At 39.0% G+C, this 19,767-nt stretch overlaps 1 protein-coding gene and 1 long non-coding RNA gene across 2 annotated transcripts in view; both read right to left on the bottom strand.

Moving 5' to 3' along the window:
- Positions 1–396: 396 nt before the first annotated feature.
- On the bottom strand, positions 397–2,989 carry LOC127018070 (uncharacterized). The gene is made up of 3 exons (XR_007766697.1): positions 2,875–2,989; positions 1,416–1,578; positions 397–953 (listed from the first exon to the last, which is right to left on the bottom strand). It is a non-coding gene; the product is annotated as an uncharacterized LOC127018070 (long non-coding RNA).
- Positions 2,990–9,660: 6,671 nt separating this feature from the next.
- Positions 9,661–19,767, bottom strand: part of CPXM2 (carboxypeptidase X, M14 family member 2) — a 77,155-nt gene continuing 67,048 nt past the window's right edge. The window contains exons 11-13 of the mRNA XM_050899280.1: positions 16,319–16,458; positions 15,695–15,794; positions 9,661–10,387 (exon numbers count right to left, since the gene is read on the bottom strand). Coding sequence (XP_050755237.1) covers positions 10,134–10,387; positions 15,695–15,794; positions 16,319–16,458 — 494 coding nt within the window. The 3' untranslated portion in view covers positions 9,661–10,133. The remainder of the gene's footprint in view (positions 10,388–15,694; positions 15,795–16,318; positions 16,459–19,767) is intronic.

Here is a 19,767-nt window from a genome sequence, read left to right as displayed (position 1 = left end):
AGAGGGAATAAGGGGCAAAGGCAATAGGGTATCGTGCGTACCGTGATTAAAGTGATCTCCTAAGTACTGAAAACGTTCTTATAAGCTCAATGTTAATGTCAAACACAAAATTCCTATAAGAAATGCAGTCTGAGGAAACAACAAGTGAAAAGCAAAATATCCTTATCATAGCACCAGTTCAATGTCTTAAAAATTTCTAGTCTGGGTCATGCAAAGTCATGAGTTCAGCTTAAAAATAATGAAATTAACAGAAAAATACAGTTGAGGGCATTGGTATTTGGCCATGGTTTCTCTAGATACCTGCAAACTTCTTATTTTTGGCTTTCTTCTACAACTCTGAAGGCTTTTAAAAAAACCAAAAGCTGAGATTCTTCCAAGGAGATCTGTAGTGTAAATACAAGTGTTGGCAGCATTTTACCAGAGCTCAAATGACATATTTTTATTAGTATTTTGTTTACAGCAGCACCCACAATGTGCTGGACCTTTTATAAACATTCAAGTGGGGATGGGTCACAAATTTTGATGTAGAAAATCATCGTACTTTCACAGTAGGAATCAGATAAAAATTAACTCTTGGTAAGCCACGACCACTGTCTTTGAGTTACTGATAAGGAAGTCTATCAAATGCAGTGACAAAGTGGCTGGGCAATTTTATCTTGATGTCAGTAGGTTTAGTATGGCTTCAACAGATGAGCATTTGTTCTTGTTTCCTCTCTAAAGCCTCTTTATAACCTGACTCATATAAAAACGTGGCCAAGTTCCTAAATATTTCAAGGTAGCATTTTGAGATACAGAAGTCACAGGAGACTCTGGGGTTTTCTTCAGCAGGGTGGGTTTTTTTGTTTGTTTGTTTGTTTGTTTTCTTTTTTTCCTCCTTTTTTCTTTTTTGGAGGTTGAGAGGTATGTTAAAACCACTGTTTTACCTCTTGAGTTCTTAGGCTGCAGCTTCACCACTGAAACAAATTCAACGAGATATAATCAGGAAAGCTGATAAATACTACAGATTCCTACACTCTGCTCTGATTGTTGCTATAATAAGGCTACATTCGTACAGTTTCGTTTTTCTAATGCCAAACAATTGCCAGCTCTGCAGTGTTGATGCCCCCTGAGGGCTGTCTGTCCTCATAATTGCTTCTGTCTACTGAAAGTAAACATATGAAGTGTATACAACACGTCCACACAAGGCACATAAACACCCCCCCACCGTCCACACAAGGCACATAAACACCCCCCCACCGGTATTGTTGTGGGTCACAGAGACTCATTTCTACTCTACTATTTTTAACATCCTTATTTGCTCCTTCCTCCCCCTCCAGAGTTTATTTTTTACCTCTAATAACAGACATTTATTTTGTTTTTAAATTGGGAATGGATCATTTCAACATCCTCAGCAGTTCATGATACTTCTACAATACCTTTCTAGAAACTCAACACCTCTCTCCAGATTCTCCGTTATGGGACAGTGATGATTCAGAGCCGTGCCTGTGCCTGGTATGGGCCAAATACTCTGGACAACAGGAGGCGAACAGAGCCCCGGCTTGGCTTATTTCACACGTGCTCCACTGACTGTCCATTTTCCTGCCATGAAAAGGATATAACACCATTTCCTCCTTCACACCAAACATGAAATTCATGTCAAAACATAAACTCATTGAAGGAATGCTTCTTTAACCATTCCATTTCCTACCCTGAGCTTTTACCAGCTCTCTTCCAGTTCCCTTGGTGTGAAAAATACCCAGTCTCCTCCTTCCTGCCAGATCCCAAAACTCAGAGTATTTTTCTGTTATTAGAAAAACTACAATTATCAACATTTGGAGAAAAATAATATGCCAGCATCTGCTTCTGAACTCTCTGGCTTGGACTGGAAATCTTCACACGCCACCACTTAGGCTGCCCTTTGTTGGTCATCTCACTGACTGCTTCAAAAACAAGGACTATTTGAAAATTCAGGAAAAGGCAAGTTCAGGGAAGATTATTCAGGACAAATAGGGGAGTAGAAAAATTCAACTTTAATCCTCTTTTCCATGCTTCAGTTTTTCTCTGAAAAAGTGGTTATCTTTCTCCCACCCCAATCTCATGCTTTTTCTATTCTCATTTCCCAAACACTAGACCTAAGAAGCTAACAGCTAAGAAGTTCCCTGCAGATTACAAGGATGAGTTCCAGGGAAGTTCTATTGATTTATATTTTCTGCAGATCTGGTCCACGGTATTTCTTCTCAACCAGCATTAATGGCGCATTTGCAAACGTGGGGAAAGTTTGCTCTTCGTTATTGTCCCCAGAGTTATTACTAGTAAACCACAAACCCAGTGGCCAAGTGAAACCCCGTCATTCTCAAACACCTATTACATTTGATTTTCAGTCTGCTAACAGCAAATCAAGGAATTAATAATACATCTAAAGAACGTGATAATCTGAAAAGTACTCTCTGGAGACTCATACTGCTTTGAGAATGATAGATTGCTGCCAAAGCCAAGATGGAAATTAATCAATTAATTTGTATGAACACTTTCCTTAGCAAGAAACTGATTTTATAATGCTGGATTTTCTCCAAATCATGTATGTTCTACACACCACTTAATGCTGAAGGTGGCATGGCTATTGACAATACAGTACCATCAGTACTCAAATTTACAGTGACTCAGAGGCATTAAACTGATCTTTGATGAGCTTCTTAGGGCAAAAGCGGTATAAAGTGTGCAAGGAAACACTGCTGTGAAATTTCAGTAAAACCAGATACCATATGTCTCTGAAGAATAACTCTCAAAGTTCTAACACTCAAGGAACTTATTTTAGCATTTAAAAGTGACAATATAGCAACAAACGATAGCAAAACCATTTAGAGTTAAACCGAACAGGTAGATTTAGCAGCTTACACTTTGTTTCTGGTGGAGCTGTTGAGTTGACGGTCTTGGTCCTTCAGTGCAACCATAGGGGGCTGAAACGTTACCAGAAACCATTACAGTGGCTCTAGATGCCATTCATCAGCCAAATACAGAAAAACAAACTTCTGCATTTAGGCAGATACAGGGTAGATCATAGAAGCAGAGTCTGGTTTTCCATTCACTTTCCACTCCTTTCCAGATTATGCTGTAAAGCTACCAGTTCTGCTTGTGAGAGCTTGATTCAACCTTGGAATCACCAGGAGCTGATTAGTGAGCTGGGTTAGTAGCTGTGGCATGCCACTGGGAGACAACCAAATTAATGGTTCCATTCACCTGAGAGTTAGAGGGCTCACAAAACTATAACAAATAGGAATGTGATTTTAATGCCTTTTACATTAAAAAAATCCTGAAGACATGTGGTAAGAAAGATCTCAAATTTAAACCCCCCTGGTCCATTCAAGTGAGATTATGCTGCCATTGATCCTTATTAACCCAGGAATTGAATTTCTGTCACATCTAAACCTCAAAAAGTAGTTGCATTTTTCTTATTTTTGCTTGCTGACAATAAGGCTGGCTGAAATTTGTTAGATCTTTAAATGATGGTTTACTCTGGATGCTCTTTTTTGTTGATCTTGGGATAGCACAGAGTTAATAAGAATGATTGTGCTCTTGACAGAAGTGGTGTATTGAATTCTAGAAAGCAGCTGCTGCAAATTGTGAGAGTTAATGAATAGAATAGTTAAAATATCAGGTGGTTCATATTACTTCATATAATAATAGGTGGGAACTGTTATTAATAGCTTTCTCTAAACAACATCAGTATTTCAGAATATACAGTACAGATTTGGAATGGAAAAGAATTCAAGAGAGAAGAGAAAACTTTCTGTTCACAATTGTGATTTGGTATTACTATTCAGAAATATTATTCCAAACATGTAGAGGAGGTTTTTTTGCTTGCTTATTTTGCTTGCAAACATCAAAGTGTTGTTTTGGGTTGGGTTTTTTTGGTTGTTTGGTTTTTTTTTTTTTTTCATCTCATTGTCATGGAACAGCCCATTCTGTATATATACTTTTTATCACAAGCTTGATTGTGATCCCTCCATATGGGTGCTTACCAAGCTGCTGCGCTTGAAGCTACATCCTAGGTCTCTATAGTTCTGTATTTCTTTAGATCTGTATTCCATATACTTTTTTCTGGCCTTGAAAGCCACTGTGCCCATTGATGCTTTACCATCTGAGACAGCATCTTCCAGCTGCTTTCAGCCCCAGTCTATACTGGACATTGTAATTCCTCAGTATGGTGTGAAGGGCAGGATGATTTATTATTTAAGCCACTGGGGAAAAGTGCTCATTTTTGTATGGAATTCATAGGTGTTGCAAGACAATTTTAAATACATCTATAACTTCTTCTGAAAGTCTTGCAGAAATTATAAGATCTGAATGCAAAGGATTCCTTATGGAGCTATTATTTAATCTTATTTTTTTCAACATTTGTTGTTCATCAGTCCTTCAGCTTTTTCTTTATCTATGTCCTGATCAGGAAAACAGAGCTTTCTAAATTGCCCATACCTTCTCTTAGAATAGTATTAAGCTAAAAAAGCAGGCATTTGCAGAGCAGTGCAATGCTCCTTTGTAGTATTTTGCTGAAAAAAACCCGCTTCCAGAAGCGCTGATATACCTTGAGAGCCCAAATGTTATCTCCAGATGCGATGCTGGCACTTCAGCCGTGCTCTGATGACCTTCACAGGTGCAGGTTGGACCTTCGTCTCGGAGCCTGGCTAATGGGGAGAGGTAAGTGCTTGAAAGGTCTCTGAAGATCAGTTTAGTAGAGTCAAGCAAAGTAGCTTGAGCAGAAAACTAGGTGGGATATTGTTTAATCCAGCCCTTACAAACCACCAGACACAGGGGAGGGGAAGAAGGATTTAGCCTCTCTGATCCTGGCACTACAGCAGGTGATTAAAGGCACTCATATAACTGAAGAGGCAGATGAAGTATGTAAACATGCAGCTATAAAGTACCTTTATGTTCACTGCCTAAACTTTTTTCACGGGCTTTCTGAAATCCCATTCTTGGCATTTTTTACTGATAAATGTATTTGTTTCAGGTAGTTATGAGTTGAAATGTTATACCAAAAACTGTCCAGTCAATACAGCCCCTCTGAAATTTATGAAAGACACAAAAATGTCTGCCTAATGAGCAAGGAACAGATAACGAGCACGACAGCACTGTTTAAAATTTTCATGTGAAGCAGTAATCTAAATCTCCATCAAAATAAAATTGGGTAACTTGTCAGGTTAAGAGGACAGAGAAGCTACCACGAATGATCAACAAATTGTCCTGCAAATCTGAATGTGGACTTGGTGGATTTGTAAGTCTCATCTAGACTTAAACTGGCTATACATGCTGTAAAATGGTGATTATATCAGTGGAAGATGGCAGAGAACGGTTATTTAGTGACTTACTGTTCCAGGCACAAGATTGCGTTCACCATGATGGCTTCGTTGAACATAAATGTTGCGGCTCAAAAATCATATTATAGTGTTACAGTGAAATACAAAAATGTCATCTTAAGCTAAATGACCTTTAAAAAGAAATTAAAGACTAGTAAGCACATTAGACTAAGCATATAGACTTTTTTTACTTTTACTTTACATTTATACTTGGAAAATTAAGGAAATCCTAGAGTAAAGACCTAAAACTTCTATAAGTTAATCACCTGAAGCCAAAAAGTATTCACAGCTGTTTATTAAGGACTGGAAAGGACTGAGAAAACTGCTTGCCACTGCAATAACGCAAAGAAGCACAGGCAAAAGTGGTACTAAAATTATCCATGAAATCAACTGTAAAAATCACTGACCCTCTCTCCATGTATGCAAATGCTCCAGTAAGAAAGGAAAAAGACATTTGGAAAGCTGTATCCTCTCAGTGAGTATGAAGTAGAGTTTCTTTGGGCTCCTGCTGGGTAGTTGGTAGGTGTACACAGAGCTGTTTGTCCTGCGGCGCTTCCGTGCCGGCATAGCGGTGTACTGCAGCAGGAGGTGATGGTACCACAACTTATACTACTTGTATGTGCTTTTACACTTCCTCCCTCAGGCTTATGGCTGCAAACTGACTAAATTCACACAGAGACTGATTACAAAGACAAATGGTAAAGAGGCACTTTTGCCTCCAAACTTGGGCATTTTCAGACCTGTAGCAAATATATTACACGCTAACTTTTAAAGGTTAACTAGTGGAAGTCATTGGTGTGAAACCACTTGTACTCTATTTCGAGTTAACTCATCTTTGTTTGGGTGTTTCTTAAAAAGGTCAACCACCTACCACAGTATGATAAAAGAGGCAACTAAATCTGGCTGTATAACTCCATCACTGACTGCCGAAATCCATGCTTTGGGAAGATATCCCAAATTCACTGAAAATAACGAGCTGAAGTTAGAGGAAAAAAACACAACTATACATGGATAAAAGACAGTAAAGTAGTTGGTGACAGAAGCTGAAAATCTGTGACAGGCTTAAAATATCCAATGAAAAATTCCATTTCTTCACCAGCATAGTCAATAACTTCATTTACTTTCATTTTTGTCAGTGTGTTTTACCCACAGAGAGCTCAACCTCCTGGTAAAAGTGATACTCAGATACTCCTAACAGTCTTCTGGTGCCAGCAGATTAAATTTGGGTTAGAGATTACCAAGATTCACTACACTTATACCAACGTGTGTAAGTAGATATAGTTTTAGTAGACACGGTTTTATTGGCTTCAGCATTCCCAAGCTGATTTGCAGATACTGAGATCTGTCTTTGAGAGGTTAGCGTATTTGTAGTTACTAAGATGGATGAGAAAAACTGAGATACGGGGTGACAAAAATTATAATTAAACAGATAAAAAATGAATAGCTGGATAGCATGACACAGATAGTCAAGGAGAAGCCAGGCAGCTCCCACTGTATTTTATGATTGTCAAGGCTCTGCATGGGAGCAGATGACTGATGGCTGGTATTATCAAGGAGAGTGGAATATGTCCTGTTTCAACCTTTTATTTGTTTAACCTTTACCGTGTGGGTGAGATTGTGCAGTTGAATTTCTTATTACTTGGAAAGGATTGTGCTTTTTTCTTTTAGATCAGGGACAATCAAAGTTTAGCAAAGTCCTCGTGTAAGTAGCTGTTAAAATGGATCTGTAATTATAAAAGGATCATCTCTATCCTCAAGTTTTATTTCCTGTCATTTCTGCAGAGCTGCCTGTTTTCCTGCAACACTAAAAGGAAAAGAGATTAAAAGTACAGAATTTAGGAAAAATTACCTGTTCTAAAGATGTGGAAAAGATAGATAAATAGAAAACACTGGTATCCAGATTTATTGGTTTGTGGTTTGGATCTATCTGAAGGTTAAATAGCCGTGCTATGTATTTCAAAGAAAATGAACATTTTAACTCCTGAGCGCATAACTATAGCAGTAAATAGGACACACATCAGTTCAGTATTATTACATTCAGGGCATAAGCATCTTATCTCAGCACGAGATATTCACACATCTGAAGACCCTAGTAAAATTCCCTTGAACTTGAGTGTTTTCCAGTGTAAAGGTGCTGGACAATCAAAAAATAATTGCATGGACAAGTATATTTGACAGCTATTAAGCCATTTATTTAGTAATGCCTGGACTAAAATGGAGTAAGGTCACCTGCATTGGTCATAGTTCTGCTCTGCCCAAGTATGTGTAAGCACTAGTCACAGCCAGTAAAGGGCACCAAGGCCACTGTCTTCAGCATCTGATGTTACTGAGGTCTTCAGCAATCAGAGTCCATCTAATTTTAGCTAATAGACATCAAAGAATTTCCCATCAAATCCACTTCTTACTATCAAATAAAAAATATCTTCTCGTTGAGATAACCTCATACCTGAGAACAGAGCATAGGGACCTCTAGGTTTGTAAAGTAAATCTCAAGCCAGCTTGAAACATTATTTCAAGGTAGAAAGAACTGACCTGCCAGGACTAAGACAGTGGTTTCCAACTTCAGTTTGCTTATCAGAATGATTTAGATTTGGCTGGTTGGTTCCTCGTTTGCCCGTGCATGCCAACTACCCCCAGCAAGATGACTGGGTAGCCTTCATGGGACTCCAGAGAGAAGCCACCTAAGAAAATCCATCAGTTCATAACACAAAAAATCGTGTATGGCCCTGATCTGTTGTGGTGGTAACAAAATCTACATATGCTAATGAACAAGCCAAATTAAACTGGTAACAAATTGTCTGCTGTCATTACTCCATATTCCAAAATTATTTCACATTGCTACCTGCACAAAGACATCATTAATCCCTTCTCGGCCACCAAAAAAACCCTTCTTGGCAATTTGCTGTTATATTTGCTATACAAAAATATATGGCATATAGAATGTTGTAAGGGTAGTAACTAGAGTGAAGTAAGTAAAATATAATTTCAAATGCTAATGTAATGATTGGATTATTTGTTTACCTCTATTACTTAATTTAAATGATGCTGACTGGGAGCTGGAGTTCCATAATTCAAATTACAGAAAATTATGTATGCATTCTTCTATTTTCTTTAAGTCCTTGCTGCCAAATACATTGCTGTTATTTAATGGTACCTGCAGAACAAGCATGGGCTGGAATTGTCTAAGAAATTTAAGAATACGACTATTTATTATGCAAGGGTTCATGATTATATTACTCATTCTGCAATCTTTTGCCTTTTATGTGTTTGCAAGATTTGTTGACAAGAAAACAAGATTTGATACAGATGGCACGTGGTATTTTTACAGTAAGTTTTCTACTTGCACTTTATTTTTCCTCAGTTTTGAATGATACTTTGGTGAATGTCTTTTCCAAGAATCATATCAAATAGGCAAAAACTGTAATAGCAATTAAAACATTTTAAACAGAATTGTATTTGGAAGTGTATGCTGCAGTCTTTCTACCAAGCATATTAAGAGATGTTTATTTAGCCACAGACTTTTGACTGGCTAAAATCATACAGCTGGCCCTTCATTTGGTATAATTAAGGTCATACCATTGAAGCTAATGGAGCAAAGTTGATTTTCATCAGCTGATACTCTGTCCAGTGTTTATTTAGTTCATTCTTTCCTAGATCTGATCTGCATCTTTCCTGAACCCCAATCCTATCCTGCTGTACAATTTTGTTACTTAAAAGCCAATAATAAAGCACAAATCCTGCTCCCATAGAGTTGTAAGGCCAGAGAAGCAGTGGCAGTGGCAAGGTGAGCAGACCATCCAGAGGGATATAAAATCCCTTGCATGTCATAGAAGACAGTGGCACAAGATGTGCATGAGCAGAAAAAGGCACTTATAGGCAGGCCAAAAATCAAGAAAAAAGATTATATCAGTGGATTTGTGAACTATTGACATCCTGGTGACCAAGCCTCTCCCCTCATACACATGATACGACTGGCTGTATCCACAGGAAAGGCTTTTTTCAAGTCCTTCTCCCAGGTTAGAGAAGGAGTGCCATGCCACAGTGCCGAAGTGGTCCTTATCCCATGCCCTTTTTGTTAGGTTTAGTTCACGGAGTAAAAACACAGCCTTAAAAAAACAGAGGAGAAAACACTCCTGGCATTAAACTCTGGAATCGCAAGACATCCTTAAATATAAACAACCCAAGCAGGGAGGCTAAGGTGGGTTATTCGCTTCAGGTTTTTTCCCCAAAATATTATGGTGCTTGTCAAAAGGTGGACTTGCAGGGAAAGAGGGACTGAAATTTTGACACAAATTTTAATGATATTCAACAGAAGTTGTCCCCTCTCAGCTTTCCTCCCATATGAGAATAAAACAGAGTGTCAAAACTTTTTTGAATTGCAAAAATATACCAATTTTATACTTTAGAAACAACATTTTTCAGTTTTTCATTCAAAACAACACTTCTCCTTTATAAGTATCTCTCTTTTTTTTTCTTCTTTTTTCTGTTTTTAAAGAAAACAGATTTACAAAGGATTAAATAACCCAACAAGCAAAAAATTTCATTCCGGGTTAACTCAAAACATCTTTCTACATTCTTCCTGCCTCTCCCCCCAACCTGGGGATTATTTTGGTTCAACTTGAATTTTGCTTCTGATTTTTCACCAAACTGAAAAACCCCACTATTCATCCAGCTCCACTAACAGAAAGGCCTCGTGCAGAGAAATATGTATGAAGAGATGGGCTATGTAACTCTCACTACAACTACAGCCAGGCTGATAGAAGCAGAGCTCGTGGACGCCGCGGGCTGCCGGGCTGAGGTCTATCGCTGCTGCCGCCACTGCCGAGCCCTCTGCCTGAGCCGCCGGATGGACAAGCTGATCGGTTGCTTCCCAAACTTCTTCATGATCTCCTTGATTCTCGCCAGGTTGGTTTTGGAGATGGTGAAGTCGCACTGAGTAGCTCCCATGTCGTAGCCGACTTCACAGGTCTTGGTAGCGGTGGTGTAGCCCTCCGCCTTCACACCTACCACGTATTCCCCTGGGTTGAGAAGACGCCAGTAATCCCCATCAGATCCTGGTAGGAAAAGAGATGGTTTTCAGGACAGTGGCCCTTTCTCCTTGAGGAAGGTGTTGTTTATGAGAATACAGAAATGCCTGCACACGGATAAGATGTAGGCAGCAACCCTGCATCCTCACACCAGGAGGGTATCAATGAGGCTACCCCCCATCACATGTACCCCTCCTCATCCTGCCAACCCTACAGGAAAACACACCTCAAACATATTTTCCAAATGATGAAAAAAAGACAACGGGCTTCAATCTGGCTTAAGATTTTTGTCAGCTGAAGTCAGGAAGATCCTGAGGCAAAGGGTCACCTCGTAACTGTTGGTGATTCCTAAGGGGCATAAAAGACCTTCCCCAAACTAATTCTAACTAACGAATCAAGAGGAGCCCCAGTGGGGTACCCACATCGCGCTTGTGATCCTGGCCAGACCGCCTGGACACACGCATTCTGGTGCTATTTAGTATGCAAAGAATGTGAATGCATAATGTCAACTCACTTAGAGATCTAAGTAAATATCCCCTTCTATAAAATTTTACATTGAGTTTTATTACACTAATTTTCCTACAAAGTATAATTCATCAGGGTACTTAACCACTTGCTTACCTGTAAATGCATGAACAGAACTCCTGTAATCAACTAAACTACTCATGCACAAAGCAAGATGTATTTTAACACCTCGTTGAATCAGGACTTTCTATTTTCTTCTTTTTTCCCTGTAAATGATCTCAGATTACTCATACATACGTAAGGATGGTTTTAGACTTCTTTTAAAATATTTTAACTAGCAAGTATGCTTGGCTGTGGACTGAAAAAGGTGAAACACTAATATCTAAAATTAGTTTTGCATTCTGTCCTGGGAAAACCTACTGTGGAATGTAAGTGCGTATTCAAATATTTAATTCTATACATAAATAGAAATGCAATATCTCTTGTATGAAGAGGGGTTGGGTTTTTTTAGCACTGATGAGAACTGACAGCCTTACTATCACTAGCCTTGGGTCGCTTGCAATGCAGTGTGTTGCAAAAACTACAGAAAATTTGCATAAAAATATTATATTTGGGAAAAGATCAGACTAGCTAGCCTCTGTTTAAAGAAACAGGATTTTAATTTAGGGTTTGGTAAAATAAAAAACATGTTTGCAAACAGCAAGTGTTAGCAAAACAGCAGTATCAACTCTACCCTGATATTGCAGTCTCTGAATGCAAGTGTGAAATTGTGTGCAAGAAGCACACCCGATCAGGTTAGCTCTTGCATACCAGCTTGCTCAGGTTTTTCTTTCAGCCAGTTTGACCCCACTTGGGGTGATGATCAAGGTCCAAATTTTCTATTTCTCAGGACTCAGGCATTTTTAGGAAGGGCTCTCTGAGAAGCTCTTTATTCAGTTCTTCCTTACTAATGGGTCTGTTGGCACCTTAACCAAAAGACAAAACATAAAGCTGTCCAGGTTTCTTGAATTTACCCCTAAGGGCTCATTTTTAGCTGTAAATCCTCTGGTGATACCACAGGGCTGGCAAAAGGCTCTGGATCACCCCGTGCGTGGCTGCGAACGCATCCCTGCTCCGAGGCTGGCTTTAGCCCCTGGAGTTCAAAATTGACCCACATTTTTCTGACGCATTTAACAGGCAGTTCATCACAACCCCGCACAAGGCCAGGAAAAAAAATCTACACATTCACACTCCACTGGGAAATTATTACAAAGCTAGATATTAAGCTGTTAGCAGGATGCACTTTACCTCCTTTCCATTTACAAGTAAGTAGACGTTAGTATTGCTGTCAGCTGTCATTGCCCAGAATTTAATACTAAACTAAAAGGGGTTTTTTTAAAAATCAGATTAAATGCAGTAGGCAAAAAATTTCAGAGCAGATGGCAAGAGAAACACAATTAAAAATACAGATAAATTTAGTAAATAATAGGTTTGCTAAAAGAACAGGCTCCAGTGGGAACAGGCTGGAGGCAGACTACAGTTATCTCCATCTATGGGTCTGCTTAGATAAAATAACAATGCATAAAAATACAAAGATAGTATTATTATAAATTAAATGTGTCCGATGACTCCATAAACACTTCATTTAAGAGGAACACTCTTTGAGCCTGATGGGACAGACCTTTGTTACAATTAAGTGTCATATTTACACTTAAATGTACCAAATTTTACTAATTTAAATACATTATAACTATCTATCCTAATGCTGTTACCTGGACAAAAGACTGTCCAGGAAAGCTAGCCATAGCGCTGCACACGCAATGCGTGTAACAACTAAAACTTAACTTTTCTCTACTGAACAGGCAGCCAGGAATGAGGCTGGAGAGTTATAATATCAGAATTATCCTTAGCTTAGACTAAGGTTATTAAATATTACTAAATGCTACTTCAAAATCTTTGGGTTTGGTTACATAATGTATCCTGAAATCATATGAAACTTACTAAAATATTCAGAAAAATTTCTCTGAACATTGTGCGAAATTAAATTAATTATGCTTTATTGCAAAAACCAAACAGAAATGTGCATCTGTCTTTGAACTCTGGCTGCGATACAGAAATGTTTCACTAGAAAGAAACTGTACATTTCTTCATCAAGATTGGCTTTGAGATTTCCAAAATGTGCAACTGCAGGAAGCAACCCACAGAAGTGCCTTTGCACCATGGGGAGAAGAGGTGTCCAGGTGCGTTTGGTCATCCAATTGATGAACTCTTTTCCAAAGGTTATCTCATAGAGCACAGCCCACATCTAACCGTAACAATATGTAATCACTCAGACTTAATCAATAGCTACATCTGCATCAAGAGAAAGCGGAATAATTTTCCACAAAGCTCTTGCTCTCAGAATCAATGACTTTGATTAACCTATTAATATTGTTAGCTTAGCGTCAGCAACCCTCTCTTCCCATAAGATATATTGTACGTCCAAGAGAAAGTAAAAAAAAAGTGCTTTCCGCGCAATCTTTTTTGTCCGCAGGAAGAAGCAGAGAAATTTTCTCAAACAAGTGAATGTTATTAGAGGGCCTTTACAGACAACTTTTGGCTGGCTCTACAGGGTAGTCGACCACATTAATGTATCAAAGAAAGGGTAGACACCTTACAGCTTAGCTCACTTTAAACAAAACTTATATGAATAGAGATAGTGGCCATAATTCTCCTGCTTGGCCTATTTTTATATCAAGACAACTCAGAGGTTTATATGGATACATTTTCATTTTAAAAGGTATAAATGAAAGAAGACTGCTGACAATTTGCCTTCTTTCTCTGGAGTTATACATGTCATTTTAGCTTTTTTGCTCCAACATAAATTTTCTAGTTTCAAAGACTAATGAGACATACATTGTTATCTGTATAATATAAAACAAGACAGAACTTTTATATTCCCATCTACAAAGTGATTCCCAAACAGAGTGTCAGCTTAAACGTCTCATTAAAAAGAAGACTTAAAAAGAATGAAATGAGTACTTTTATTTTTACTAACAAGTGCAGATGGCCTTGAGCCATAGAAGCTCAGCTCTAAGTCTAGATGCAAATAGCTGCAAGATTCCCCGAGCGTTACAAGGTGGATTCTGGGATCTTGCACATTTATTACACATGCCACTGGCACTCCTTTCCGTATGCACGTTTGCTGTCTTTAAACTGTTGATTTTTCTTTCACGTGGAAATCCAGAGTACTGAGAGCTGGAGATTAATCACCTGTTGCATTTACTTGGCCTCAACCAGAACAATATATTAACTCTGTTAACAGAGTAATACAGCCTACAGTTTACGGCAGTCTTTCAAGACTGCCAAGACTTCCCAGGCAAGGAAAAACAACTGATTACTTTAATTCCCACTATCATTTCCCAGTGGTCCCATTTTGAAATATTTAAGGCAGAATCATTACTGCCTAATTAAATATCTGTCATTCAGTGTTTTCTTTTACAACAGAGACACAGTAGCACTGAAATAAAATTAATCAGAAACTAAATTACATATTCCAAGATCTATTATTGACTCAGATAATCTACTGTAGCAAACATCAAAGATTTGGAAGTCTCTTACCTAAAGCTCTAAGATACTCCATAGCCTGACATCAGTTTACGTGTCAAAGTGTGCCATACTGTACCTCAGTGGCAAAGCACATGAAAGTGGCAGCAAATGAAGGACCCAGAAAGCCAGTCAGGACGTAAAAAATACATAAAATTAGTGTGCCTGTTTCTAATATTGAACCAAATCTAGAGTACACAACAATACGATTTGTCTGATTATTCACCATGATGCTACTTTTCCATAACATCCAACAGAAACCTTGTTAACCTCTTGCAACCAACACTTTGAGTGCAATCACTGAAGACTCCTGCTGACATCTTGGTTTGCTATTTCTTTCCACATGCTCCTCTCCTTGCTGTAACCCCTCTGTTCTCCATTTAAGATGACTGTGTGTCTTAAATCACAGTACAGTACCTACGCAAACACAATGGCCATTGGACACTATCCCACCCGCTACCTGCCAACAACAATTTTCAGGTATTACTATTAATCTTGTATTGGCTAGTGTCTATTTAAAGCAGTTCTTTATTTAGTGCCATAACTACTTTCCAGGCCATTAAACAGGCTTGGAGTTTACTCTGAGTATACATACCCGTATCTGGGTATAGATCAAGACTGTGCTAACAAGGCAAATAGCCATTTGTGTGGGTTTTTTTAAACTATACATACTGAAAAGTAATTCTCTGGGCTGCAACTCACGTATGCAAAGCAGTGTTTCTACTGAGCCCCCTTAAACGATCTTTTATAAAGCTGTGACGTTTTGCAGGAGACTCTTCAGGTTGTGAAACTCCCCTTTCCCTGCAACAGCTATTTCGCCTCTGGACACAGCTCTAAATCGCATCTCCAACACATTCACAGCCCCATAACTGTTAGCCAGAGAAACACTCTTTGCCCAACAAGGCATTACCTACACCCTTGTTTTTCAGCGCTATAATTATTCTAGGTTAGATTTGCACTACCTTTACATGAGAAAAGGAGCCATAAGAGTTCTTTAGACACAGCCTTATTCAGGCTATTGACTTTGGGCAGATAAAAGGCTATTTGCTCAATACTTTAAGAGGTAGAAAGAGGAAAAGGGGTAGAGAGGAAAGCCAAAGTTCTGTTCTTGTCTACGCAGCTGCACCATGGAAAGAAGTGACTCCTTCCTCATGTGCCACTCCTTCCGCAACACTCTCCTTGGACTGTATACAATCTGCTGGCTTTTCCCAGAAAAGAGTTCAAAGTTGCAATGAGGCTCTGTATTTGGTTTTTAAACCATAAATCTGTCCATTTGCACTGATGATCTTGTTTTTGTTTTTTTACCTGTGCGAATGTCATGGTTAACACCTTCTACTGAAATAACAGCATTTGGGATTCCCTTCCCATGCACATCTTTTACTATGCCTTTGATGCCCCGATGGACCTATCGAGAGAATAAACAAACAAATAAATATTGCACAGCAATGAACAGTGCTATCATTAGCTAGATACAACAAATCATTAATTCCATATGTGCATTACGTGTATTATATTCCTACTTTATGGTTCACACAATTTTGAAATATCATTATTAAGCCAGTATCAGCCTTCCAGGCATTAGCTACTTGTGAATCAGCTTACAAATTCTGTTAGAATTCCTGAGGCATTAAATTCAAGAGATAGATAAAACGAGCAGATAAAGCAGCAGACACAAGGGTTTTTTCTGGCAGTCCTTTCTAGCAAGCTCTGCACTCATGTCAAATTTTAACAAGCTTCATTATTTTATTCTCTTAAGTCACAACAGCCTAGCTGAAATGATATGCCAGTATTGCTTTTAGGTAAGGTTTCTATCACAAATACCAATAATCATGTAATTAGTCATGCAAGAAAAATATCAGAAACCTTAAACTCCCTTTCAATCTGAAAGGAATCATCAAACTATTCAGAAGTTACTCTTCTGTCGAATACCTGTTCCATAAAAACAATCAGGGACTCGCGGTTGTTTTCCCATTCTTCGGGCAACTCGCTCTCGTGGGGATACTTGTCACAGCCAACGTAGATGGATAGCTCAAAGCAGTTTGTGTGCAGATAACTGAAGTCATTTATGCCTGTCAAGAGGGGATAAAAAAGAAATGATTTTACATCCTCTTTTAATCTATCGCTCAGATTTGATTATTTTACGCAAAGTAATATAACTTATTTAAACACAAACTGGGTATTTATCTAGCTGGCTTAGTCTGCAGACCTGGCAGGGCAAAAGGTTTTTAGAAATGCCACATCTCCTGTAACAAAGCATCAGAGTAACATCAGAGCTATACATTTAACAAAACAAGACTTTCAAAAGACTGTCTCATCAACGCATTCAAAATAGCAAAGATTAGCAGGCAATGCATTCACCAAGCGCTTCTGATTGAAGAGTTAAAAAAACCCCTAGTCCTGTCCAATTACCGTAGAGCAGCAGTCAAGCGTTTAACGAGCCCTCAGTGCCTTCTGGATGCAGAGCAGGAGGATTATATAATACAGATGTTAAGCTTTTCACTGTTGTTGATGGGGAAAGCTTAAATATCAGACGGCGGCATATGCTACTCTGCATAAACGTGCTTCCCCTCTGTTTGAGAAACAGCCACAATTATTTTCCCCTCACATACTGTATCGCGTCCTGATTAATCTGTTGTAAAATGTTTTGCAATACACGGTAATTGCTCGGTTTTAATACATATATTTAAGAAAATGGCTTAACGTTACCAAAAGCAACTCTCTCTGTAGTGCCTGAACATGCAAATCCAGCCTTGAAAACACCAGAAATAAAAAGAAATTCATCTGTTCTTTCCCTTTGTGCAGTTCACCCAGTGCAGAAACATTATATGTAAAATTGCTAGAAGAACTTGCATTCATTGCAGTCCAAAATATGTGCAGGAAATAGTATGGCTGGGCTTCAAAGGCATACAGAGGTGTTTGATATCTGTGCAAGATATCTGTGGTGCACATACTTCTCTAGGGACTCTCTGGTGCTGAAAAGGTATTAGAAAAATCCCTTATAAATTTTCCCATGGCATGAGCAGTGAAAAGTTTATGTGCGTGATCGCTGCAAAGCCAGGCAGCAGGTGGATGAGGAGAGAGAGGGTGGGCTGCTTGAAGCCGTGGTACGGCAAGGAGATGCCACCCACACCAAAGGACAGGTGGGGCCGCTTTCTGCAAGCAGTATATTGGTGTGTCACCTTCGGGTCAGACATCAAGCAAGCAGAGGTTTAGGAGAAGAAAGTGTTACATGTTGATCTAAAAGGTAAAGAAATAGAAAAAGTGGAGTGAGCTATACAACTACATCTGTATAATCATGGCATTACAGAGTGAAAAAATATAGGAGAAATTTGTCTTCAAATCTGCCATCATATTTGGACAACCCTTTAAAATGCAAGGTGCCATTGGTTAACTATCAGCCGCAATACATATATGTGTATGCATATATATTTCTGCAATACAAATCACTCTCTTCCATTTGTCTAAGTAGAGGAGAAGTCTAAAACCATCCTGCAGGTTGGAGGCTGAGCTCAAATGGAAACCACATCTTCCGAGGTTTAGTCTGGAGTCCAAGGTGTAAAGAACTGAAAGTAAAAGCAATATTCCAGCATTTTTCTCAAAGACAATCTTGGAAGTCTTACTATAATGTAAGAGAGCAGGATGCAAAGTATAATGAGAAACATCACAAAGCAATAAAACAAATCAGATGAACCAAATCCAATATGCAATTGTTACTAAGAAATCAAGATGCTGTTCAGCATCTATATTGTACATCATTACTTAATGTAACTGAGTGTGACAGCTGTTAGTGACATGGCCAATGTCATCTTTTCTGGATCAATTCATAATCATGGTTCTTATAGCACTTAGGAAAATTAAACTCATAAATTAGATAATTAAGTGGTCAAGTTAGCATTCAGAGTTTGTTTTAGAATTTGCAGAAATGCGTAGACATGTATTGTCAGGCATTGGCCTTGTGATCTAAGAGTTCAATTTTTCCCCCTGAATTCACACAGCACTTTTTAACCTCCTGAAAAAATATTTGAAAAGAAAAGTTAATTCTTGGCTCTAGCCTTTAAAGGCTGGCCAGCACTAACTTCACACGGGCCAATATAAAAGCCGTAAAAGCCGTGTCCAAAATTTAGAAACGTTTATGCAGTGAAACTACCTGCAAGTTACAAACACGAGCCAGCTCCGATAAAACGTGGTCTGCACAGACGCTCACTTGCATCTGTTTACCATTTCTGCTGCAGTTGTTCCTATTGTCATTCAAGTGATGGCAGATGCACAGCTCCTTTCTTAATTTCATAGAATATGTTGTCTAACCGACATACTTATAAAAAAACAAAGATTTTGAGCAGAACTGTGATGAATCAGGAGAGCGCCTGATTCCAAGTCTGCTCAAAGTGTACACCCATAGAGATAACCGCGCCTATTGCTTTAAAAATGTGTTTTTAATTGGGTTTTCCTGGAAATCGATGCTTTGTCTGCACTACAGGACATGGCTTCCCCTTCGTGCTCCTTAACAGGGCGACAGGCTTGGGCATATGGTGAATGATGCAGTCTGTAATTTATTCTGGCAGAGAAATGCCTATGGAGCCCATGTAAAGTTTAAGTGTAAGGATGTCCAGGTTTTTCAAAAATAGGGTGGTAGCAGGCAAGCAGCAGCTCTTTGTGGCATGTTTTTACAACTCAAAGTGAGTGTGAGTGAGGGCTGATCTGCGACTGAGTTCAGTGAGTGGGAGGCTGAAATAATCATTTTCTTATTCGAGGGCCGCTGGAATCTCTCCCTGGAGTCGCTGCTTCGGCTCTGACGCGGGTTACCTTTGATGTTTGGCAGCCGTTTTCTGTTGGCACCCTGTGAGATGGCAAAGGCTGACAGGTTTTCCCCTGCTAGTGGCTTTGGACTGGGTTGGTTTTCTCCTGACAAACCATCTTGAATGTACAGGATCCATAAAACTAATGTGTTGCGTGTGCACTTTTGGAAACCTCAGCAGTAAATGCAATGGTCACCAGGTATTAGCGACACAGTGTCCTTCAATCCTCTGCTACTTGATGAAATGCAGTGAACAGACCTTCAGATGGGGAAATATTCCTCTTAGGGCACGTGTTTTATCACCATTGCCTCTGCAATGTTGTCGTGGTTTAACCCCAGCTGGCAGCTAAGCACCACGCAGCCGCTCGCTCACTGCCCCCCCACCCCTGGGATGGGGGAGAGAATCAGGAAAAAAACCTCGTGAGTTGAGATAAAGACAGTTTAATAGGACAGAAAGGAATGAAAAACAATGATAATGATAATAATAATATGACAATAGTAATACTAAAAGAATTAAACTATACAAAGCAAGTGGTGCACAATGCAATTGCTCACCACTCATTGACCGATGCCCAGTTAGTTC

The sequence above is a fragment of the Gymnogyps californianus genome, chromosome 6, assembly GCF_018139145.2.
Source record: "Gymnogyps californianus isolate 813 chromosome 6, ASM1813914v2, whole genome shotgun sequence".
NCBI lineage: Eukaryota > Metazoa > Chordata > Aves > Accipitriformes > Cathartidae > Gymnogyps > Gymnogyps californianus.
Note: the sequence above shows the minus strand (reverse complement) of the source record. Positions and strands in the feature narration are given on the sequence as shown.